This window comes from Pseudorca crassidens, chromosome 12 (genome assembly GCF_039906515.1).
Source record: "Pseudorca crassidens isolate mPseCra1 chromosome 12, mPseCra1.hap1, whole genome shotgun sequence".
Classification (NCBI taxonomy): Eukaryota; Metazoa; Chordata; class Mammalia; order Artiodactyla; family Delphinidae; genus Pseudorca; species Pseudorca crassidens.
The window spans coordinates 6,114,410-6,140,024 of record NC_090307.1 but is presented as its reverse complement, the minus strand read 5'-3'; the positions used below and the strand labels follow the sequence as shown (position 1 = coordinate 6,140,024).

The 25,615-nt window shown below is 42.1% G+C and overlaps 1 protein-coding gene across 1 annotated transcript; it reads right to left on the bottom strand.

Annotated features, from left to right (window-relative positions):
- Positions 1-10,047: 10,047 nt before the first annotated feature.
- Positions 10,048-16,624, bottom strand: CBLN2 (cerebellin 2 precursor). Its single transcript, XM_067698850.1, has 4 exons — positions 16,422-16,624; positions 14,989-15,494; positions 12,019-12,138; positions 10,048-11,778 (listed from the first exon to the last, which is right to left on the bottom strand). Exons 2-4 carry the CDS (start codon positions 15,343-15,345, stop codon positions 11,581-11,583), a joined length of 675 nt encoding a protein of 224 aa, XP_067554951.1. The 5' UTR covers positions 15,346-15,494; positions 16,422-16,624; the 3' UTR covers positions 10,048-11,580.
- Between the last annotated feature and the right edge of the window lie 8,991 nt (positions 16,625-25,615).

Below are 25,615 nucleotides of genomic sequence, written 5' to 3'. Positions count from 1 at the left end.
TAGGGTGTTATAGGAACTCTTGTTTTCTACCTAAAGGCATAACCACCGGGCTGGCAGGATAAACCTCTCTACTGCCAAAATGCTATCAATAAACCACAGCTACACGCTCTTCACAGTAACACTGCTATGAAGTAACACTGATTATCTCCCAGGCCAATAAGCTTAACTCCATAACATGTAATTTGAACTAAACCATCGCAAGTAATCAATAGAGAATTATCAATATCTCTGATGAAAAAACCTTATCAAAATCTAAATTTATCTTATGTTAATTTGAAATTACACTTAAATACTTTATCTCACTGAAAGGTACTATAAAACCTCGTTATATGTAATCGTTATTCTTTTGGCTAATCTACCTTATTTTTAGTTGTACGAAGTAATGAAGGGTCTTTTTAAGGCTTTCTGCCTGGTAGTAGAGCCAAACCAAGAACCCAGACAAATACTGTTACGCAAATAGGTACCACTTCTGAATATACACACCTAATTACCCACTAAGACCAAGGCTCTTACTTTAAACAAGTAAAAAGTTGTTAAAGGTAAATTTTGCCTTACCATTTTGAATAGGAATGTGACACTTTTGTTGTTTGTTTGTTTTGATTTTTACAAAAAGTGCATTCAGGAAACAAACACAAAAAAGTAAAAACTCTTTATCCTCTTTAAAATATTATGAAAATATGTATTAGTAAAAAGTTTTAGTAGTAAATTTAGATGTAATAGTACCAAATGTAAGCTTTTCCTATGTCCACAATCTTTAAGTTAACATGTTTTGTAAAAAAGACATAATGAGAGGTAACAAAAAATAAAAGTAATATTCTCAGAAAAACATTTGGAGACAACTTTTGTTTTGTCTCTTTATTATCTAACTTGAAAATATATTTCCTCTGGTTAGAACATAGCAAATACATTTAATGCAACCAAATGACTTACCATCTTGAAAAATCCCCCTTTAATTTTGTTTAATTAGCTTTAATTTTGCTAAGTGTGCTTTCCAGGCAAAAGATCTAATCTCTTAAGAACTCCCTGACTCCAGCCTCTAGGAGATTTCTCCACCCAGAGGTTAAGCTTAAACCCCCATGAACAGCTTTAGGGCAAGTAGCTCAGTACGAGCATAGCTTATTTTCCTCTTGTGCTTGATGTCTCAGTTTTGACTCTAGAATTCCTAAGAGAGAGTGACCTGTGTCCTTTATAAAATATGCGGTCTTGTTGGGAAAATGAGCTATTTGTATTTATATGTTTGAGTATTTTGCATTCATGTTTACAAGGAGTTCTGGCAAGAAAAAGGAAAGAAAAGTTTCCATTATCATTTTCTGCCTGGGAATGATGACTAAACATCACAAGAGCCCAAACGTTGGCGTTTCTGATATGAGAATCAATTTACAGCAGCTGTTGCAATATTTCTCTTATGATTACAATAAACCAATTTTTATGTTTGCAGGGTGCAAAGCTAAATTGTCCTTTTTAAAAAAAACAATGTATATTACTGAAATAACTGTGATGCAAACACTTATGATTAATCACAGCGTACATAGATGTCTTATGTAACAAAATGACTTTCGCACTTTAGCTCTCGTTCTGAGATGCAGTATAAAATCATAGTTTAGAGAATTGGTTCTGAACTTAGAAAGTCCAAGATGGGAATCCTACCTCTGAGATTCATTTGCTATGAGACCTTGACCACGTCATTTAATTGCTTTAAATGTTATTCTCATCCTCTGTAAAATGGTAATAATGAGAGTGTCTACTCTGTAGGGTTATCATGATAAAGAAATGGAAAGATAACCGTAAAGCACTCAACACAGTGTCTCCCGTGTGCAAAGAGTTAGCATATTTTTTTAAACATCTTTATTGGAGTATAATTGCCTTACAATGGTGTGTTAGTTTTTGCTGTATCACTAAGTGAATCAGCTATACCTATACGTATATCCCCATATCCCCTCCCTCTTGCGTCTCCCTCCCACCCTCCCTATCCCGCCCCTCTAGGTGATCACGAAGCACCGAGCTGATCTCCCTGTGCTATGCGGCTGCTTCCCACTAGCTATCTATTTTACATTTGGTAGTGTATATATGTCCATGCCACTCTCTCACTTTGTCCCAGCTTACCCTTCCCCCTCCACGTGTCCTCAAGTCCATTCCCTACGTCTGCGTCTTTTTTCCTGTCCTGCCCCTAGGTTCTTCAGAACCATTGTTTTTTGTTTTTTTTTAAGATTCCATACATATGTGTTAGCACACGGTATTTGTTTTTCGCTTTTCGATTTACTTCACTCTGTATGACAGACTCTAGGTCCATCCACCTCACTACAAATAACCCAATTTCGTTTCTTTTTATGGCTGAGTAGTATCCCATCGGATATATGTGCCACATCTTCTTTACCCATTCATCTGTCGGTGGACACTTAGGTTGCTTCCATGTCCTGGCTATTGTAAATAGTGCTGCAAGGAACATTGTTGTACATGACTCTTTTTGAATTACGGTTTTCTCAGGGTATATGACCAGTAGTGGGATTGCTGGTAGTAGTGGGATTGTATGGTAGTTCTGTTTTTATTTTTTTAAGGAACCTCCATACTGTTCTCCATAGTGGCTGTATCAATTTACATTCCCAGCAACAGTGCAAGAGGGTTCCCTTTTCTCCACACCCTCTCCAGCATTTATTGTTTGTAGATTTTTTGATGATGGCCATTCTGACTGGTGTGAGGTGATACCTCATTGCAGTTTTGATTTGCATTTCTCTAATGATTAGTGATATTGGTGTCTCATGTGTTTGTTGGCAGTCTGTATATCTTCTTTGGAGAAATGTCTATTTAGGTCTTCTGCCCATTTTTGGATTCGGTTGTTTGTTTTTTGATATTGAGCTGCATCAGCTGCTTGTATATTTTGGAGATTAATCCTTTGTCAGTTGCTTCATTTGCAAATATTTTCTCCCATTCTGATGGTTGTCTTTTCCTCTTGTTTATGATTTCCTTTGCTGTGCAAAAGCTTTGAAGTTTCATTAGGTCCCATTTGTTTATTTTTGTTTTTATTTCCATTTCTCCAGGAGGTGGGTCAAAAAGGATCTTGCTGTGATTTATGTCATAGAGTGTTCTATGTTTTCGTCTAAGAGTTTTATAGTGTCTGGCCTTACATTTAGGCCTTTAATCTATTTTGAGTTTATTTCTGTGCATGGTGTTAGGGACTGTTCTAATTTCATTCTTTAACATGTAGCTGTCCAGTTTTCCCAGTGCCACTATTGAAGAGGCTGTCTTTTCTCCATTGTATATCTTTGCCTCCTTTATCAAAGATAAGGTGACCATATGTGCACGGGCTTATCTCTGGGCTTTCTATCCTGTTCCATTGATCTATATTTCTGTTTCTGTGACAAGGGTTAGCGTATTAAGCATGACCATTAACAACAGTGGCAGCATCATTCTGCCGATACAATTCCTGCATCTGCAATTTTTTTCCCTTAAATATGAAAGGACTCCATTTTTTTCATTTGTATTATAATCCTCATATTATTTATTTAACTAACAGACCCTTGAAGCATGATGGGGAAAGAAATTTGGAAGGCCATTCAGCTCATCCTCTTGCATCACTCAGTTTTGTTGTGGTATGTTTCAAAAAATATTTGAGATAGGAATATTGGACCCAAGAAGTAATTTCTTGACCTCAAAACACCGAGACATCTTTCCGAAGTTTTCAAATTATACCATTAAGTCAATGTGCATTTAGCAAAAATAAAGCCACATGTTTGTCTTTCTATAACTTGATGTAAGGGAATTCCCAGAGGCCTCTCTCTGGAGCTTTTTTGCATACTAATTATGCAATGGTTTAAATCACAGCAGCACCATCTATTGGGGAGTTTTTCCTGAAACAAATGTTTCTGCAATTCTGCAAGAAGATATAGCAAAATTAATTTAGGTTCATTTCAGTTCTCCATTAAGATAAAAAGTTTATGTTCGTAATAATTTCTTCTCATGAACATACTCAGGAATAGGTAAGAATCTTAAGCAAAAGTTGCATGCCATTCGCTGTTTGGTGCAGTACATTCTGAGACGTTTTTAAAAAAGGAAAAATGAAGCATCGAAAGCAATAGGCCTTAGGGGAGAATAGCCTTCTCTAATTATCGCAGTCTGATGCATGCGTGCTTTTGCCAGCTAATGACTGGGGAGATGTGGCCATTTTCTTTAAAAATCCAGCTCCCTCATCCTTTTGTGCCAAGGTAATTTAGATGCAATGGATGCAAAGCAGATTAGGCCATGATCCATTGATCATAACTTTCTGTTGGATTTATAGCACCAGATGGCTTAATTATTCTCAACAGTTCTCAATCTCTGTCTGTCAGGGAGACCAGATGTAATGTCTACCTTCTGGTGAAATATATTCTGGTAATTGAATACAAGAAATGAAATATGATAGATAGACCAAACTACTGAAGTAAGAAGTTAGTAGAAGTGACTCTATGTACCCAGACAAAGGTACCTTGGTCCATCACCTTCCTCTTATATGAAAGTGAGTTTTCACTGATGACATAACTAGAGACACCCGGAAGGCATTTTGACAGTGGGTAAGCTTGGACTATAAATATTTATTTATTTCAAAGTTCACACGCACAGGAACATACGTATGTGTGTGTTTGTAGAAGTAAAACATAGAGAATTCATGTTTGCTACCAGAGCCGTTTGGTCTTGTGTTTATCTTTTGTTTCTTATTAAGCTAGACCTTTATTCCTTAAGTTAATATCTTATAAAACATGCTGAAGGGCGAGGTGGCCCATCTAGTCTGTTTAAGAGAGACTTAACATCATGCCTTGCTTGTATCCTGCTTAATCCCTGTCTTCCGAGGATTTGAGTAATCTTAGCGTGACTTCTGCTCTCCCAAGAAATGCACCACATGAGGAAAGCAGAAATGCAACTGTAAAAAGGGCTGTGATAATTTAATCTTCACTGAATGTGTTAAAACAATGGAAATTCCCTGCATCTGGCCCTGTGTCACTTTCATACCTCCACGATTAGTTCATGAGTACTAGACTGCCATTGGTCTGTCAAATATCCAACCATGTTCACCAAGGGAGGAGAGGTGATGGGGGGACCTTTTAATTGGGAGATCAACTGATGCTCAGTATTCAGTGCCAATGCCAAGCTCACACCCTCTGCTTCCTATGTGAAAAATGTAAATTACATTATTAACTTTAGTAAATATGCATTCACATCTCTAAGTTTCCTCCCACACCCACCTCAGACGCGCCGTCACCAGCGGTTTAACTGGCTCTCCTCCAGGCTACCCTTGAACACCATTTCCAACAAGGACTATAAGCTCTCGGCATGCACCGACTATGTCTTTATTTTTCTCTCATTATCCCTAAACGCACTGGCCCCTAGGCAGCAATCTGCAAATGTTTTGGAATGAAAAGGAAATATCTACACCCTGTTCTCAAAAGAACAGATCATTTTTTATAAGTAATATAATAATAAGTAATAAGTAAATAAGTAATAAGTAATAAGTAAATAAGTAATATAATTGCTCTTTCCACTAACCGTTGACAATTCCAGAATAAAACTATATGACATCTCGACATGATGCTCAATGTGAAAAAAGACAGTATCCCATGGTTATGTCCTAAATTTGTTGTTCAGTGATAAACTTCTCTCTGGAGCTATACTATTTATGATCTGATAGTTACATGGTGGGGGAAAAAAGGAGTTAGAAATTCAAAGATAAATGTTAATTTTAAGCTGGGAGGAATCTTTAAGATCCATGTAAAAATAAGGCAAATGAGGAATTTTAGTAATAAGGAGAATTCGCCAATCTTTTTCGGTTAATTTAGTTACACTTTAGACATTATTCTTGAGTCAGTTCTGTAATAACAATGAACGAGAATCACAATAAATGCTCTTTTATAATACAAAGCCAAGGAAACATTAGGGTTCTATATATCCCACAGGACTTTGAAAGCATAAGAGATTGATAAATGTATTTTCAAACGAATAAAGTGATACTTAGGCAAAACACCCGAGTTCCACATTCCAATGTATGCCAACATTCAACACAAAGAATTTTTTTTTGCCACTTAAAATGAATTTTTAAAAAGAAATCAGCATTCCTGGAATGTGAAGAAACACTAATCCAAGTTAAAGGCAGTGCTAGTCAGGTCTCAAGACTGGAATGGCTCATTAATAAGTAGCTTCCATCCTGTTAGGACAGCTCCAGGGCGAAGCGGCATTCTAACCCTGGGGAGTCTTGCCGTAGGCGTTCAGAAGAGGGAATGAAGATTTCTTTTCCAAATTAAGTTGTCAAGGAGCTCATTTACACTACACAAAGAGTGTATGTGGGTGAGCTGATGAAGATGATGATTTATGACGCTATAGACACTGAAGTGATTCTGGTGATGGAAATCCACAGCAAAATCCGCTTAGGAAGATAAAACAGAGCTCCTATTAAAACCTCATGGCTTTTGCCCTTACACATTTCAAGTTACCCTACTGGGTTTGGGAATGGAAGGAAAGCTCATTTACTTAGAATTCACGTTCTGGTATAATGTTATTATACAGACACACGCATGCCATTTTTTTTTTTAAGTTCATATTCATTGGGTCTACTTTAAAGGAACTTTGAGAAGACTTTTTTTTTTCTTCTTTCAGGGGGTGAGTGAAGGCTGAATCTGCCCAGTCACACCATGGACAGCTGTGTAACATACACACTTTTAAAATATCTAAACGTGAATTAATCGTAGACCTCCATCCACAAGAGCAATAAACATACTTTTTGGTGAATCGATCTGCAAAAATTATGTTTTAAAAATCTAGGCAAATACATAAACAGATTTGACAGAGGAACATGGCCATCATCAGTTAACGTCTTCACAGTGTATCGTTCAAAAAAAAAAAAAAAATCAGAGCACAAAATATCTAAAACCATAAAACCAAAATGGAAATTGTTGTTTAACTCACTTCAGTATATTTGGTGTGCTTGCTCCTTAAATATCAAGAAAATTAACTTTAAGAACCTCACAAGAATTTATAGCCTCTGATCTTAAATTTTAAAAATGTTTGTAGGGGCTTCCCTGGTGGAGCAGTGGTTGAGAGTCCGCCTGCCGATGCAGGGGACACGGGTTCGTGCCCCGTTCCGGGAAGATCCCACGTGCCGCGGAGTGGCTGGGCCCGTGAGCCATGGCCGCTGAGCCTGCGCGTCCGGAGCCTGTGCTCCGCAACGGGAGAGGCCACAACGGTGAGAGGCCCGCGTACCGCAAAAAAAAAAAAAAAAAAAAAAATGTTTGTAATATCCCACTGTAGTAGCCAAGCGCCAGCTTTAGAAATAGAGTCCCAATGACAAGTGAACTACACAAGCAAGGCAAAAGGGTAAAAACTCACTGTAGTTGTATGGTTCATCTAGTTTTACATTTCTTATAAGTGTTTTTACAGAGTACACAGTAAACCGTTTAGAGTGATTCAATGTAACCTGCTTCTATGAGTTCCATCATTTATTTACACCATCTTAAATATAATGTAACAGAGCCTTTCATTCAAGTGTATCTATACGGTAGATTGTTATATGCTTTCTATTCTGTAGAAATATAAACATTAACTACTTATTTACAGCAACATTCTTACTGCAATATTAGTTTCCTTATAAAAGACTGCAAAATTATAGGGTCACAAATTGCTAGACGATTCTTTGTTCCTGTGCCATGTATGAGGCATGCTGAAGCAACCCATGCTTTTGTTTTGCTCGTATAAAGTGATTCATCAATTTTTCCTCTCACATATTTCTAGATTCCAGGAGAATGTAGCCAGTGTATGTATTTTATTTTTATCATTATGCTAAAAATCCGGTGCATATGTGCATGTATTTACAGGCAAACCGTATATATGTAATAGTTAGTATGAATGTGAATTGATAACAATTTCCTTTATCAGATGTCAAGGAGATAGTACAAACAAAATTAAGTATTCAGTAAAAGTTTTGGTTTGCTTTGTGTAACTTTTCTAACTCTTCTGATGCATGAAATAACTAGATTTAGCTTGAAATATTTTTTCCAAATAAGTAAATCTATGTAATCTCTATAGGATTCCATGAGTTTTCGTTCTAATATTCAACAGGTTTTTATCAGCTTTGCTCTGGGCAGCCACAGTAAAGCATAACCTTTGAAAATGTAAAGAATTTCATTATACATGAATCCATAAATCAGAAACATAAGGATGCAAATAAAGGCTCAGGAATTACAGGTGCTAAACAGTTTCTCAGGACCTAGAGTTGAATCATCAGGATTGTGTTTCACATTAGAATATATTTTAAGTTAAAAACTAGTATTGTTTTCAAAGCATTTACAGTTTAGTAGCATTAACATTTATCAACTAGAGCAACTCACTGTTATAATGTCGTAATATTGGAACCTCATCTTTTACTTGTGTTCAAATGTTAATTATACATTTTTATAAAATGTCGGTTACATATTTGAACAGAAAGGTTGGCTTGAGCCACAAACGATAGTCAAATCACATAACTGAGAATTAAATTAATATGAAAATGTGTACATTTTGATATGTTTCTAAAAATCAAATGAGACTTCAATACAGTGCTGTAATTTTGAAAGGCTATTTGAGAATATGGACATTTACTTTTCACATTAAAATGTCCTGTTGGGTGTTCATTTTAAATATTCTTTTATAAATTGCCTGTTGAAAAAATCTGATTTACAAGAAACACTCTCCCTACCTTTTTCCACCATGGTTCCCTGTAGTCCTGACATTTCTGTGTGATTCTCATATTAGCCTTGGGGGGATGGGCAGAAGCTGCAGGGCTGTTTTCCTCACTCTACAGATGGGGGAACTGCGGCTCAGAGATGGGGCTGCTCAAATTGGGCTTCAAATATAGACGTCCCTTTTTTCCCAATTAAAGATATATTTCAAATTTTGATCTGACCTATATATTTTTATAGACCTTACACAAGAGCTTCATCTCCCTCAAAGTTCCTTAGCCAAACAGAACCTTGGCAGGAGCAACAGAAGATGATCAACAACTTTAGAAGCACTAATGTCCTGGCTTCTTCCTAATGTAGTTTCTGGCATCCGTTTAAAAAAAAAAAAAAAAGTGATAAAGTTTTCCTTCCTAATATAAAATCAACTCCTGAAACATACTTATTTTTAGATAGCTCAATTTAGTAACTTATTATTAGACAGCATACCCAAATGACAACCTATATGTAATACATTTAGAACTACGAAGAAATGTCTATTACAAATTAGTAAGCAATAAAAAATAACAACTTCTCATACGTCTTTCAGTCTCAGACGTGCTATACTGTCTCTCACTGAGGACTGTTTGCTCTTTGTTTTAAATTGAACATAAGGTTGAGGAAATGAGGGAAAGAGGACTAAATAGCTAAGGGCAATAAAATAGAGAAAAATCTTAGCTATGATCCTGCTGTGTATGTTACCAGCATTAATAAATAATGCTCTTGTCAGGAGTATGTCTTCTACTCACAGAGCCAAAATATCCCAAATGCTTTCCGGTTGATGATTTTTGATCCTTTTTTTCCCTTACAAAATGTAACAGCATTTTGATTCAATTAAATTCTGCATCCTGTTGTGCACCTAAGGCCAGTAAAACTTACACCCTTGGCCCAACTTTACGTTTTCATGTGTAGAATTCCCCACTGCATTTCTTATTTGAAAATGAAACCCATCCTCACACACATCTTAGAAACACCTGATGCGATCATCAAAGGTCAGTTTCTTGTATATCTGTGTTCTCTGATTGAAATATTGGATTGGATCTTGTACTACATCAAAGATTAAATGTGATAAAAGCAGCTTGCCTCTCCACCAAACCTTTTTAATGCTCTTTTTCACCTAATACCTCCCCCCAAATCTTTCTGTGTGAAAAATAGATTTTTAAGGGTGCAGTATACATCTGGACCCAAAGCTAGATCTGCCTCTGTCGCTGTGTGTTTTTCTGTGTATTTTCTAAAGAGTAAACAGTTTGGGTTTAATTTCCCCACGCCCTTGATCCTTGGCCTTTCCTTACACACATTTTGAGAGTTGGGAGGCGAGGTGGAGGGAGAAACCAAGTCAGACATCAAACCCATTTATTCTGCATCTTAAATTATGACGTTTTATCATCAATATTTTGGTTACATTGTTACACAAAGGACAAATTAACATCCGGTTTGAGGTTTCTTCTTTGATTGCTTTGGGATCAGTGCCGTTTCCTTGGCGTACAAATCCTGCACCCATCAACTCTCAGCTGTGTTTTAATAATATTGTTGTACAAGGCGCCAAACAACAAGGATTTGGGAAACTGCTTCTAGGGCACCTCTGCCGACACCTTCAACCACTGCGATTTCCAGGTGGCCTCCCGCCAGGTGCTCCCAGGGGAGTGTCAACACCCTCTGGCCTTGGTGGGTCAGAAGAGGATCCTGATGGGGAAGAACCGGTTGGTCCCGTCGACTCTGAGGTGTCTGATCGCGGTGCGCTCACCCAGAAGTGGATCCAGCTGAACAAAAACATGCTGCCTGGAAGACCCAGGTGTGCTCAGCAAAGAAACCATGTGATCGGGGACTTGGTCATCACAGCTTCCATGCCAATCTGACATGATTCAGGCCACCCAGGAACATCAGTCTCTTAAAGTATTCCAGAATGTGAATTAAAAAAAAAAAAAAATCCAGGTTGTTAGTTCCAAAAGTGCCTCTGAGAGAATCTCTTCGAAAGAATAAGCAGAAATGTCCGTTTGTCATTTTCACTTTGCTCTACAGGTACCTTTTGTTTGGTTTGGTCTCCTCCAAAACAAAATACACAGTTATTTTTTGTTTTGTCTTGTTTGGTCTCATCCAGGAATTCAACACACATTTTTCTCTCCTCACCCCAGCACAAAAGATCAGAGCAGGGGTGTGGACGGAGAGCTGTGTGTGGGAAGGAAAGTAGTTTCTTGGGGAGAACACACACACACACACACACACACACACACACACACACACACACATACACAAACAATACAAAACAAAACTGGCAGTCCAATGGCGCAAAATTTGCTTCTCCGGATAAAGCACTTCTTAACACAATGTTCCCTTCCCCCTCCCGCGTCCTCCCATCCACCCGGAGTGGGGAGGAAAACGGCATGAAAGCGAAGCCATTCTTTTTCTTAAGGCTGAACAGACACACAGAGAACACGTTTCAAGGACTGTCGGGCGGTGGTGACTGGCAGGGCTCTCGCTGTGAGCCCAGCCTGCAGCCTGCGGGCCATTCCGGGGGCAGCGGTACCAGGTACAAACAAAGAAGAGAAGTCAGTGGTCCCAGTGATAACATCCCGTATCGACTTTCCAATCGCAGGTACAGATTGCTCAGATCTGTCATTTCATTTCTCCTTCAGACGCTGTCATCTAAAACTAATTAGAGGTCAGGTTGCAGAGAGGCATGGTCAACATTCAAAGAAAACACTGGAGGTTCCGAAGGCGATCACGCTTCGACCACAACAGTCCGACGAAGGAGGCTAGAAACGAGCTGTCCTGTTCTGGCAAGTTCGGGGTGTTAGGAAGGGTGAACTCCTGCGTCCAGGTGGCAACTTCCCCATCCTCGGCGGGGCAGGGCGGGGCGGGGATTCTGCGTTCATAGAGGGAAAACCAAGAAGCCCGAGAATGTGGAGTACTTCCAGCCTCCCATGAGGTTGCCCCTCTCCAGTTTGAGGTGAACTTTGTCCTCCCTTTCCATCAGCAGCAGGACACCGTTGCTGGCAGCTTCTCTGGTGACGTCCTGGTCCCCTGCGAAGGCGGAGATCACCGGGTAGCCGTTCTGCATTAAGCTGACCTGCGAGGCAGAGGATATAAAGCTCAGCTGACCACGATGGACCCCATCCCATCCACTGGTTCTCATCTCCCCCCCCCTCTCCCCACCCTGGCCATGGACCTGGACCCGTGCGGGGTCCTGACCCAGAGGACTCAGCTGGTGTCCAGGCCCCCGTGACCCCCGTCCCTGGTCCTCCCTGCCTCGCAGACGGTGTGACTATTCATCCACAGCCGAAAGTGTCCAGCTGTCAGAGCGACCCACCTGGATGGTTTGTCTGTTGTACACTTTGACCACGTGGAAGCTGAAGCTATAAATCCCTTTTCTCGGGGCTACAAATATACTGGAGGCGAGATCGAAATGGTTGCCAATATTTACTAAGACCTGGAAAAGAAGAGGGCATACAGCACACACAGAGCAAGCCCCTCCTCAGCGTGTGTTTCAGTCAGACTCACAAAATCACCCCCACCCGCCCCTTTAGGAGCTGAAGCACCACCGCAGCACCTGCTCAGGGCGCCCAGGCCGCCCCAGGAAGGAAGCAGCCCCGGAGCGCAACGTCCTGCCGAGGAATTGATTTCCGAAGGATGCTAATGGATCGTAATTCAAAAGGATGGCTTTAGAGTATATTTTATTTATGCGTTGGAAACGTGGATGCAAATTGTGGCTGCTGTGGGCAGGGCTGAGAGAAAGCAGGGGAAGACGATCAGCTCGGTAGACACACTGAGTCTGTTCAGAGGTCCGTGGGATTCTGGGGACTTGAACGTGAGGCGTGGACCAAAACAGAGCTCCGTCCTGAATGGGCAGGGAAAGGGCTGTGGCGTAAGAGGCCAACTCAGTGAGATAACTTCTGTCAGATAAAGCTTGGGACGAGCTTTGTGTGCTTTAGGAGAGAACAGACCGACCGTGTGAGGTTTCCTCTCTGTTTCCCAGCCCCAGGCATGCCCCGCCCCGCCGGCAGCACACAGTAGGTGCTCAATAAAGGCTGCTGGGTGAAAGACCACACTCCATAAACACTGGCTGCGCCCATTTCCCCTCACTTTACTCCACATGAGGTGTCTGCTCTCTAAGCTGAGCTATGATGTCATGCAAATAAGCTTGGACAACTAAAGGGAGAGTGGAAAGGCAGCTCGGACACCCTTAGCTCAAACGGTGGGAACTCCGCAAGGTGCAAGAATAACGACAAGATGAGCCACGAGATACAAAGTCACATGACCCTCCAGGTGCTATTTCTCAAGTAAAAGACGGATGAGACTGTCAGGATGTCATAAGCAGAACTTGGAGAGTGGAGGGTCCCCCCATTATGAACAGATTCCCTTTCAGATATTCAAGGCGGAATATGGCCCCTCTGTCTGGACCTGTCCCCATTCCTCCTCACACACACATGCACAACTCAATTAAAATAATAAAATGGCCCGCCTGGTGTTCTCAGCTTTTAAAATGAACAGCCAGCAACAACAGAATCCTAGATTAGAGACCCTGTCATCTGTTCAGAAAATAAATTTCAACCTCACACCCTTTGCTGTTATTTTGTACACACTCATTACAGATGGATCACACACGGCTCCCAGAGCAACGGGTAGGGTGCCACTGATGACTGCTGGGATGGCTGGGGACTGCGCCACACCAGCTTCTTCAAGGAGCTCCAAGCAGTACTTCAGCCCCTCGACTGCAGGGCTCAGAGACACTCGGGCTCTATCGTTAAAGGCGATGTGCTTCAGGAGGTGCCTCCGAGGCTGTGTTCCTGTCTGCCTGACAAGGCTTGAGAAGAGAACAAAGCCTCCCCTCTCCAAGCCCTCAGCGCTGCCTCTCCCAACTCAACGGCCTCAACTCTCGCACCTCCATTTCTAATTCAGGAAACTGGTAAATTCAGGGCCTTGCTGTAGACGCAAGAACACCCACCAGCCCCAGAAAAGCAAGTTTCACTTACTCCCTAACTGGGGAACCAGAGAAGCATCACTTAATCTGCCCTGTCATAGTTTGCTCATCTATAAAATTAGAATCCTACTACTACTTAGCCTGCCTACGTCACAGAGGGTTTTTTTTTGACACCCTAATGAAAGGGCAGATGTAAAAATGCTGTGAAAACGAATTCACTGCCTGCTTTAGTTGGACATAATTAAATTAAAGACATGTATGTCTCGGAAGAAAAAAACAGATTAAAGAGAGACACGCCCCGTACACACCCCTCCCCAAATTTCAAGTACATAATCCTTAACAAGGATTAAAGCAAATAAAGACACTGGCCTAAGAAGAGGCTTTGGTGTGTGCAGATGTGTCACCACTCAGGCATGCGAGTTGGTTAACAGAGAGAAAGGAACCCAATCAAGTGTGCTCAGTAAGCCCGAGCTCCCTGTGTGGGAAGCACTTTGGCACAAGGAATGGAATGGTGAGGTAAAGTTTGGAAACCACTCTAATGTTTCCTGTTTGCTTCCAAAAAGCAATAGAAACCAAGGTGGGGAGGGAGGACACCAGAGGAAGGTAGAGACCTCTAATCCTGGGCAGCAGTAACCCAGAGAAGGCGTTGCCAAAGCCTGATCATATGCAGACCCTTCTGCTTTGAAGCCAGTGGGAGAAGTTGAGTGGCTGGAGCAACTTAAGTCATGGCTCTTCATTTTGTGTTTTCTTCATATACATCGATCTGCGTTTTATGATACGTTGTATATATTGTATTTACCGTACATGGCATTCATATAACCACACTCGGTTTGGTTTTGTTTATCTATAACTATACCTGCTATTTCCTCCCCCCACTCTCCCCCCCTTATTTTTCTGAAGACAGGCATCCTCTCCCCAGTCCTTTCCAAAATAAGCAGTAGGTACACATTTTCGGAGCCTCGGCTGAGACCCTCGGAGAACCCGCGGGCTGAGCGGGGAGAGTTTAAATGCGCTCGGTCCCTAAGTGGCCAGTGGGGTGACAGAAGGCCATCCACCACAAAGGACGGCCCCCATCCCAGCGAAAAGCAAAACGTTCACTGTCCTTTCGGGAAATCTATTTCAGCTCTCTTGGCTCTCCGGGACGCCTAGCTTTTACAGGACTCTCAGTCACCCCAGTGCCAACTGAGCTGATTAGTTCTAAAAAAGCTACAGTGTGAAAAGGAGAGCTTGCTGGAGAAGGGAGAAAGGGCAGAGAGGAGGGGGGAGCCTGGAACTCCACGTCCCGGAAGCCGGCGACCCCCCAGGCCCCCCGCCCTCCCCACCCCGGGCGGGAGGCGAGGGGCAGGCCGGCCGGCTGACCTGGTCGAAGTAGATGGTCATGGTGCGGTTGCTCATCTCGGACGGCTCGTGGTTGGTGCTCCGCGTGGCGGAGAAGGCCACCTTGGCGCTGCCGGAGCGCACGGAGATGCCCAGGGAGGAGGTGACGGCGCCGTCCGCCGACGGGCTGGAGTCGCACACCACCAGGCACTTGCCCTCCAGCACGATGGGCTCCGTGTCATTCTGAGCCCGCACGGGGCAGCCGGCGGGCAGCAGCAGCAGCAGCAGGGCCAGCGCCGCCCCCAGGCTGGAGCCGCAGGCGGCCGGCTCGCGCAGCGCCCCCCGGCGCCCAGGCATGGTCAGCGGCGGCCCGCGGGGGCCCCGGCCGGGCGCCGGCATCCGGGCTGCGGGGGGCGGCGCGCGGGGGCGCGGCGAGGGCGGGAGGGCGCGCGGGAACGCGCGGGGCCGTGAGTAGCCTCCTCTGGCCTCGGTCCCCTGCGCCGATGGTCAAGGCCGGGGTCGTCCTCAGAAGAAAGGCGCCAGCGGACCTGTCAGGGCAAAGAACCCAAACCCTGAGACAGGGAGGTGAAGCTGCGTGCGGAGGAGGCGCGGCGAGCAGGTCCCTGCGGCGTTCGGGCCCCCTCCCTGGAGACCACCCCCTCGGTGCCTCGCACTGCTCCCCGGAGAGCCCGACTGGCACACAGGTCCCGAGAAACGCCGGGGCTCACTGGCCAGGGCATCCCCGAAGGCTCTCGGGCGGCGCGCGCCGGGGGCGCGGTCAGGTAAGGGACCCGTAATTCCGCAGGGCCTCGGCCATAAGGACATGGCCGGTCACCCGCGGAGACGCGGTCAACGCCACCCCGGCCCATTCAGCCCAAGGCAAAGGAGGGCTTAAGCCACAGGCAAAGAAAAAGATCCACTAAGCCTTAATGGCTTTAATTTCAGAGGCATTTTCTCTAAAGCCACACCAAGAAACCTTTTTCCCTTCTCTGCTTTCACTTTCATTCATCCTCTATTTCTCCGACCTAGAGACTTTTTTTTTTTCTTAAAGCGATCCATTTAGTGAGGATCTTATCCGTTTTCCACCCCAAGAACAAATCCCCAGTAAGCTCCTTCGGGCGAATAAGAGTAAGAGGAAAAACAAAAACCAGAAAAGAAGAGAGAGAAAAATCCTAAAACCGAACATCCACTTCCAGCGCCCCCCCCTGCCAGCAGCGAGCCCCTTTGGAGAAGCCCCTCGGATCCCTCTCTCTGGCGCAGGACCAGAGGATTCCAGCGGTGGGAACCCCGAGCTTGGCTTATCGTGCAGCTTTTGTTTCCGGACTCCGGGCTCTTCTCCTCCCGGCCAGGAGGCAGCCTCTGCAGCTTTCTGCCAACTTACGCGCCTGTCTGCACTTGTAACCGGGCCCCTTCTTCCCCCTCTAAACTAGACATGTATCTCCCATACCCAGGCGAGAAACAAAAAGCAAACAAACCTCTCCCCTCACCGCCCGCAGCCTCCGAACAACTCAGCCAACTGCCTAAATAGTCCTTATAAGAAGAGACAAGTTGTTTCCCGACGGGAAGCCTCCCTCCTCAGCCCCTGAACAAAATGATCTCGATGTTCTCTCCCGCTCTCTCTCCGCCCAGACGCAGACCCGCGATGGTCCTCATTGAGACAGACGCACGAATGCAGTTAACGCGCCGATCGCGGAGGGCAGGGCCGGGTTGGGTTACCTGGAACATCCATGATGGGCGAGCACCGCGGTCCGTGAACTTGTTCTGCTCGGAGAAGATGAGCGGGAGCTGGCGGGAGGAGACACCGAGCGCGACCCCTTCTCCCGGCGTTTGGCCAATAACCGCGCCGCCCCGCCCTGCCGCTTTCCCGCGCCGGCCCGCGCACCGCACCGGCGCGTTTCGCGCCCCGCTCCGCCCCGCGCGTCCCGCCCCGCGTCTGCACCGCACCCGGGCCCGCAGCCTCGGAGGCGCCCTCGCGCCTGCTGCTGCGTCTCTCCGCCGCCCCCGCCTCGGTCCCGGCCTCCGAACCGCACCGCCGAGCGCCGCGGACGCCCTGAGGACCGCCCCGGTCCCGCTCTCACCCGAACACCCGGCGCGAAATCCTCCCAGACGCCTCTCTTACAGAAATTAGGCGACCTCAAGAGCGCCGGTCGCGCCTCTTCTCGATTCTTTCTTTTCTTTTCCAAATTCCCTCCAAGTCTTACTCCTGAATAGCGTGATCACTTTCATAATTAGTGGGGAAAGCAGTTTTCTTAAAAAAAAAAAAACAAAACAAAAACGAGGACTGGGATGAAGAGAAAAATCTTGGGATCTTAGTGATGTGAAAGCTGGGGTTCCGGGACCTCCAGTTTGGGAAATGCCAGGTTTGGGCAGGGATTAGAGGGGCGCCTCCGCCTGGGTTTCTGCTTCTGCTCCTCTGAACCTGGGGGGCTGGTGGGGCGCGCTGACACTCGAGCGCTTAGTTATTAAAATGCCTGCTCTAAGCTCTAACCCCCCGGGGACGCGCGCCGGGTTTCCGAGCTGCGCCCCCAGCGCGGACGAGAAGCGCAAGCACGGGCGTGGGGCGCCACCTACGGGCGCTGGAGCCTCCCTGCCGCGGGCTGCGGGCCAGCGGGCTCGGGGAGAGCCGGGGAGTCCCGCGGACACGGGTAAGGCTCGCTGATGGTCCTCTTGGACCCCCCAAAGCAGTCCGGGCCTCTGCAAAAATGTAGCAACAAGAAACGATCTTTCCGGTCTCCTTCAGTGCCCTGCCCCTGAGAGAATGAAGCCGCACCCTTGCTTTTGCAGATCTTCACTGTTCTAACCACTCTGCCAGGATGATTTATGCCGCAGTCAGGTTATCGTTGCGTATCATTGTCTTCAAAACCTTTACAAGGACCACTGGGCGGTACAGTCCATGCAGCCCTTAAACAAAGACAATATTTAAATGGACACTCTCTTTGTAACCCGACCTCTAAAGACGTCGTTAAAAAAAAAACTTAGTCCTTTGACTTGCTTAGTATGCCTTTGCTGATAGGCTATTCAGAAATAAACTGTAAGTGGGCCAGTGCTGTTCAGAAGAATAGAATGAACGTATAGCTTATTCCAACAGACTTCACACCTAACCCTCTTTCGTTTGAAGATTTCAGCCAGGGCTGTGGTCCCAGCCCATAACGTGGGGCTTTGCAGGTAGGGGGTTTTCAAGGCCTTTGTTCCCATAGGCTGGGGCATGGCTCCTCTCCCTCGTTAGAACTGCCAAGGCCTCATCTCTAAGAGCGCGAGATGAAATTGACTTCACATCAGTTCCGCCGAAATAGATGCGTAGGAAGACAGGGGCAAAGTGAAAACGGAACTGCATATTATTACCTGAGACAAGGTATTTAGTATGGTAGTAAAAATGTGATTAAAAGAACTTCTGAGCCAAATGTTTTCTACTTAACATGCAAAATAGGACAAAATAGCCCCCGCCAATCTATTCTCCCCCAAAGGATATTCGCTGAAAACGAAGTACTTTGCTTCAACATTTTTATAACATGCTGGTCAGATGTATTGGACTTTGTCAGGAAACGTTTTCGAAGCCACCATATTTTGTTCCATTTGTATGAGTTTAACACAGTGGAAATTGTTGATTCTTACTCTCCTATTTTTATTCCAACGTTGCATCAATTTCACGATCTCTTATTGTCAAAATAAGCACAACTCTATCCTTCCATCACAGAGAACACGGATTTGCGTGCAAACGTGAATCGCAAGGGACTCCAGATTTATGAAAGAAATGTGAGCTTGGACTGAAAATTAGACCAATTTGGGGATGCTAATTAAGTAACAATACCTCTCACATATCTATACCTCTTTAAATAGCATCTCTATTAAGCAGTTCTTAAATGTTATGCTATAAGCATTTCATTTGACTAATGCAAATGCAAACACACATGATCATCACCTTTGGAGGGAATAAAACCAAACCTCTTTTCTATGAGGCAACAAAAATGTCTAACTTGTATAGAAAGTAAAACTTTATATAGGGGACTTAATTATGGAATTAAAGCAATAAGTATTCTTATATGATGGGGAAAACAGGTTAGGTTTAAATTTAGGCTTGAAATTATTTTTGGAAGGAAGTTAATAATTGTGAAAGTAGCAGATTGATATAGAAATGGAACATTATTTATACACTGATCGAACGATTGTTCTGTCTATAAGGAGACATTTAGCTTTTCTCTTTGTGATGGAATTTTAGTCCATTATTGCTTAGAAAGACTTTCAGAATATAACTAAAATTTAAAAGTGAAAACGTTTTCTAGTTATCACAGGGATTACCTTTTCTATTTTATTTCCTTGTTACTAGAAACTGTTGTCATTAGCACTGTAACAGTAGACTCTATGCTCTTAAGTGTAGGGACATCCCCATCGACAATAAAAATATCAACCATTGATTGAGCATCTGTTATGTGTTAGCGCACTATTTTCTTTATCTAGAATATAACATACAGTTTAACACCCACGATCACCCTGTAGTAGACACATGGTCACCTAGAGCCTAAGAGGAAGGTATTCTATTGTTAAAAAAAAAAAAAAAATTGAGAGGGGGAGGCTATGGTAATTCAAGATCCCTTCCTTTCATTTATCCTAAGTATTTATTTCTAATAGAGCTTAATTTTTTTTCTTTGGATAGAACCCATCACTGAAAAACATCTTTAGCATGCAATGTAGTCTTTTCTTGCTTATTTAAACTAAGGCATAATATTTATGATTTTATCCTAGATAAATATGTGATAAATATGATATGCTATATATTTCATAATATTGGATGTGAAAGCTATATACATACTTTAAAACATAAATATATAAGCATTAATAAACAAAAAGTATTTTTTAAATTTAACTTTATTAGGGAATAATTGACAAATATAATTGTATGTATTTAAAGTGTACAGTGTGATGATTGGATACACATATCCATGGTGGAATGATGACCAACATCAAGATACTTAATACAGCCATCACCTCACGTAGTTAACACAGTTTCCTCTTTCTTATTTACGTGATGAGAACGCTTAATATCTACTTTCCGCACCTTTAAGTATACAATACTGTATTATTAGCTATAGTCACCATGCTGTAAATTAGGTCCTCAGAACTTGTTCATTTTATACTGAAAATGTGTACCCTTTGACGTACATCACCCCATCCCCTCCCAGCCCATGTTAACTACCATTCTATTTTCTGTTTCTATGAAATCAGCTTTGTTTTTGTTTCGTTTTGTTTTTAAGATTCCACATATATAGTTTTGACTTTGTCTGGTTTATTTCACTTAGCATAAGATCCTCCAGATTCATCCATTTTGTCATTCAATAAAGATTGAATGACAATAAACATTCAGAGCATAAAATACAGAGCAACATTTGGCCCCAATGTGATACTATTTTTCCAATGTTACAAAATGAACTTATAACATTATAAAAGGATACTTTTTATGGTTCTAGAATGCCCTTTAAACTTAAAAAAAATAGTCTAGTTATCTATTTGGGGGTAAATATTAAGGTTTATGAGACTTTATGAGGCAAAGTTATTGAAAATATATGAAGTAGTCTATTTCCTTGTTACGCCAATGCTTCATGCTCCTTGATTTTTCTTTTTGTTTTTTTTTTGTTTTTGCGGTACGCGGGCCTCTCACTGTTGTGGCCTCTCCCATTGCGGAGCACAGCCTCCGGACGCGCAGGCTCAGCGGCCATGGCTCACGGGCCCAGCCGCTCCGCGGCATGTGGGATCTACCCGGACCGGGGCACGAACCCTGCATAGGCAGGCGGATTCTCAACCACTGCGCCACCAGGGAAGCCCTGCTCTTTAATTCTTAACAAGGTATATCTTAGCATTAGTATACAAGGCAAGTTAGTAACTTAATGGACTTCTAATATTTGAAATACGGTACACCAGTAGACACAGAAACTATTGGTCGGAAAAGAAACAATTTATCTTGATTCTTTTCAGCTATCTCTCATTGTCTTACATAATCCTAATATCTAATTTATTCTATTTTATGATAGGAAATGTCTCTATTGCTTTACCAAATTGGGTCAAGTGCCTAATGGCAGTCATTGTAATTCTATCAAAACTGAAATCTTTGTAAACAAGGACGCCTTTCGTCAACTCTTATTTCTCAATAAAAGATACACAGTATTGCTAGGTGAAACTTTCTTCTGCAAACTCTTGCTAAAAAAAAAAAAAATTCTATTGGTTCAGAAAGTAGCAAAGAATCATTAACATGTAGCTAAAGACATTTCCTGATTTTTTTAAAATTTATTTAAAAGCTCTTTCTTATCGTATAATTGTGCGACTTTCCTTTTAGAATGAGCTACATGTGTGGTTTCAAGGCTCATTATAGTCAGAACATTTTGAGACATAAATCATATATTTTTACCTAGAAACCAATTTCAACATAAGAACGTGCATGTGTAAGAAAAAAAAAAACAACTGGTTGCTCCCTTGTACTTTTGGAAATTTTCTATGAGGTGATGGCTCACTGTGTATTTCCCTCTCAAATGTTCCCCTGTAAGAGTAAATTAGAAAAGCATGTTGTATTTGTAATTGTTCAAATTAAGTCCAAAAATTCTGGAGCTATCTTTAAGCCCTTTTTAAGAATACTAGGCATATAACCATTTTGGCTTCTGAAATATGTTTTATTTTCAAATTGTCATTTAAGATAGAAGCTATTTGTGCCTACCAGAGGACACGTTTACATCCTCAGAAAGCAACAAATCACAGGATCTGTTGGAATTAAAGGAGTGAAAAGTTGGGAGTTTAGGGAAGAACCATCTGGTAGGTTCTGTTTGCAGGAGCTGTGAGACCTGACTGTGGTGATCCGGAGTCAGCAGATACCTTAGTGACTCCTCACCATCTCCTAGCCTACCTAGGCTAACCCACCTTCCATCGCCTCAGCGACCTGAGAATCAGGAGGTCTCTCTATCGTGTAGCTGCAGTGAACTGGACTGTGTGGGAGGAATATTTAAGCCCAACACAGAGGAAATGTAACTCAAACATGGCCTAGACCTGAATACAGCCTTTTGGTGGTTGTTTCAGAAACTATTTGGTAGCAATAACTAATTATTCCATGCTTGATATTAACTGTCCATCCTGAGACTATTCTTTGGAAATAGAGCATCTTAAATAAATATTAAGTAAGCGTTCATAGGACTCTTGTGTTTTAATACTGAATCACGTGAAGCCTACTGTTTCACTGAGTTGCACCTTGCCCAAGCTAAGAACCTCTGGTTATCCCTTGGGAGCTGTCCTTGTGATGTAATCCACTCTGAAAGCCATTTTATGCTCATCAGAAGTTTTTCAGAGAAATATGGTTATCTTCTGCACAGAGATCAGAGTGCAGGAACAAATATATTTAAGAAATGTTTCTCTACCTGAAAGTGAATGATGTGCTGCCCCATCATTTGAGCAAGCGGTGAGCCAGCAGCCACTGAATTCTGGTTCTGATCATGTACACACGGCGTCTGTGGTCCATCGCTGCCCCCTGCCCACCTTCCTCATTTACTTTCTTCAACATAACTGACCCAGGCTATGCGGGTGTATAGTAATAGCAGATTCATGTAGGAAAAGAGGGAAATAAAATTAAGGAACGGGGTCCTACGTGCCCATGATTCCCAAACTGTGATGAACACGTGGATCACCCGGAAATACTGTGCAAAATGTAAATTCGAAACCACAAAGCCTTGGGTGGGACCTGAAATTCTACATATCTAACAGGCTTACAGCTGAGGGCAACTCTCCTGCAGACGACACTCAGAGTAGCAAATATCTATTTCTCTATTCTTATAGGGAATTAATCAGCACCTGAAAAATATTCTGAAGGTGTACTGTTAAGACATTTATGAGCAGAATATGGTTAAGTAGAAGAAGTTAAACTCACATCCAGAGATGGCCTGGGATCATATAATGAACTTGGAAGTCAGTATCCAATGGTGTGATTTACAGCTGTTACATTTCCTTATTGTTCGCCGAGGCTGTTTTTTCCAAGTCTGATGTGCTGTATTCTATACACATTATTTCAAAAAGAAAAGAAAACGTGTTTGTGTTAAAATCTTACACAAGATACTTTTTGCTTTCCTAAAAGCTCAACTCTGGCAAGACGGCTTAAAGATAACTGAGAAAGAGGAGAGACAGCTTTCTAAATGCATTTTTAATTCACAGCCAGGGACTGTTTGTTTCTAGTCCTGATTAAGATGGTACTACCAGGAGTTACTCCATCAATATCACAAAAGGGGTTTCAGCTCATCTGCAAAGCACTAGACAAACATCCACCCAGGGATGAGAGTTTTCTGATGGGTTTCTGTGAAATGTGTAGGAGCCCTCTGTCTCCTGAGTCAAAGATATTATGGTTTCTGGCAGCAAAGGTCAAGGGGAGACTGGGGTTAATACTAGGATCTACTAAGAACTGGTGAACAGATACAAAAGCCAATGTTGTCCCAGTTGTAATATAAAAATCTTCTTTATATGAGATGGGGGCTCTGTTGACTGACTACCAGAAAGTCTGCAAGTTAAAAATTAACTTTAAAATAAGCAAAATGTGGGACAAATGCATCCCTTGGCAGGTTGGCTAGATTGATATTTGATAAATCCTTGTTCTGATTCCTCCTAATAATCTGCAAGAAAGTATATAGATTTCCCTTTAGCATCCTCATCGTTTTCAATAAGCACAAATATTTGTTAAATTTCTCTTATTTCTCAGGCACATATTATACTGTTATCATTTCTCTGGAGGAAACCATAAGCATAGACACTTAATGAGTCAAAATGCAAAAAGTCAGGAAAAGCGCCGATTTCTCTTCAGTGCTGAGAGATCAGAGGATGGAGACATAGTTAAGTTTGAGAGCTGACATTGTCGGGTGGGGTCATGCGGAAAACAAGCTTTGAGAAAAGAAGCATAAGCACTTCCATTAGTGAAGGGATGTTCATATTAAATTTCCTAGATTCTGAACCCTAAGCAACTGGACATATTTTTACTAGCTTTCAAAAATACTGAAACAAAAAGTTCATATCATGCAAAATAGCGTAACATAAACTGTGTTACTTAACAGAGAGGTGTTTTTAAAAAAAAGTAGTGTTTTTTTAACAAAAATAGATTTTTAAACAAAAAACTATTTTAAAAAATAGTTTCGTTTTGTTTTTTTTCCAAATCCTCTATGTGCCTTTAGGAAGTTTTCAGTATATATTGAGAATTAGATTAAGTTTTGGTTTAATTCATAATGTTAAGATGTTCTGCACAGAATAGTTTTTAAATGTTGGACTAATCCTAATGTATTTCATGATCTATTTCCATGCATTAAATAGTTCCCTAAAATGATGTATGGTGATATTCTTATTGTCTTGTTCACATCTCTCTGAGGGTGCGTATGTGTGAGTCCTGCACTAAGATTAGTTATCTACGTGTCTTGCCGACCAACAAACTGTAAGTTCTTTGCAAACAGGTACTGTAACTTCTTTTGTGATTTTTCAACGCATCTAACACGCACCTTTGCTTATTGGGAATTCGACTTCTATTTGCATATTGATAAATTGAACCTGCTGCTTGTTAAATAGCAATTTTAGGTAATTCTCTCATATGTCTTCATGTGCACTTTCAGAAATGACTAATGGGCAAAATTATTTAAATAAGTAAAGAAAAAATTCAGAGGTTAAGATAATTTTTTTTATTAACCCACCAAGAAAAATACTATGGAAGAGATTTTGGGTTTTTGTTTGCTTGTTTTCTTTTTTTTTGGCGGGGAGGTTTCAGATTTTGGTAGCCTGGTCCAGGATACACCGATGTGCAAACAGAAGACTGGAAATTGCTTTAATACTGCGCTTCTGTTTGTGAGCCTTTGTATTTCTGAAAAATATAACTCTTACCTGAAATAGAATTGAGCAGAAGGGGCAGACTGAAAATTTGACAAAGCTTTCAGAAATGGAAGGTCGACACTTACGTATGCCCTTCAGGTGCACACCTTCATCTGAGTCTGCACATCTTCACAGAGCAGTACTGATGCTAAGGTCACTAACCTTATACACAGGAGTGGTGTAGGTTTTGTAGAAACAAGAATGAAAAAATACTCAACAGTTAATAGTGTACCAATTACTGAGATTTATAGATATGTACGTAACGTGAAATTATATGAGTACCATAGTATATGTAAAGCACGTATTAATCATATAGGTTACCGTTCATTAGTACTGCTGTTTATTTCATTAAAGAAATAAATTGTCCTCATCTCCTGACTCACTTTATACAGCAAGAAAGCTCAAGTGAAGCTTTAAAGTTAGGAGGTCAACTTTCTCATGATTGTACAATTGTGCTGATCTTTCATGTAGAAAAGTCAACTACTGGGTTTTGTTTTGTTTTGTTTTCTGTTATTAAGCTTGTTCTCCAGTTCCTTGTTCTCTTAACCTTGTGTTTCTCTTTTGTCTGTACTGTTCTGTCAGTGTTTCTGAATCTCACCGCTTATTAACATGTCCCCCAGAGAAAGTGATTTTTTAGTAGAAGAAAGAGATTTAAATTAAGCTATCATACAGATATCTAATACTTTATATTTCTTCTCAAAATTTATAAAAAATCAACAAACTTCTTGCTGAAATGTGTGATTTGAAACAACCTTTTCATAATACGATGCCATCAGTTTGATAATGGGAAAAAAAAAAAAACCCA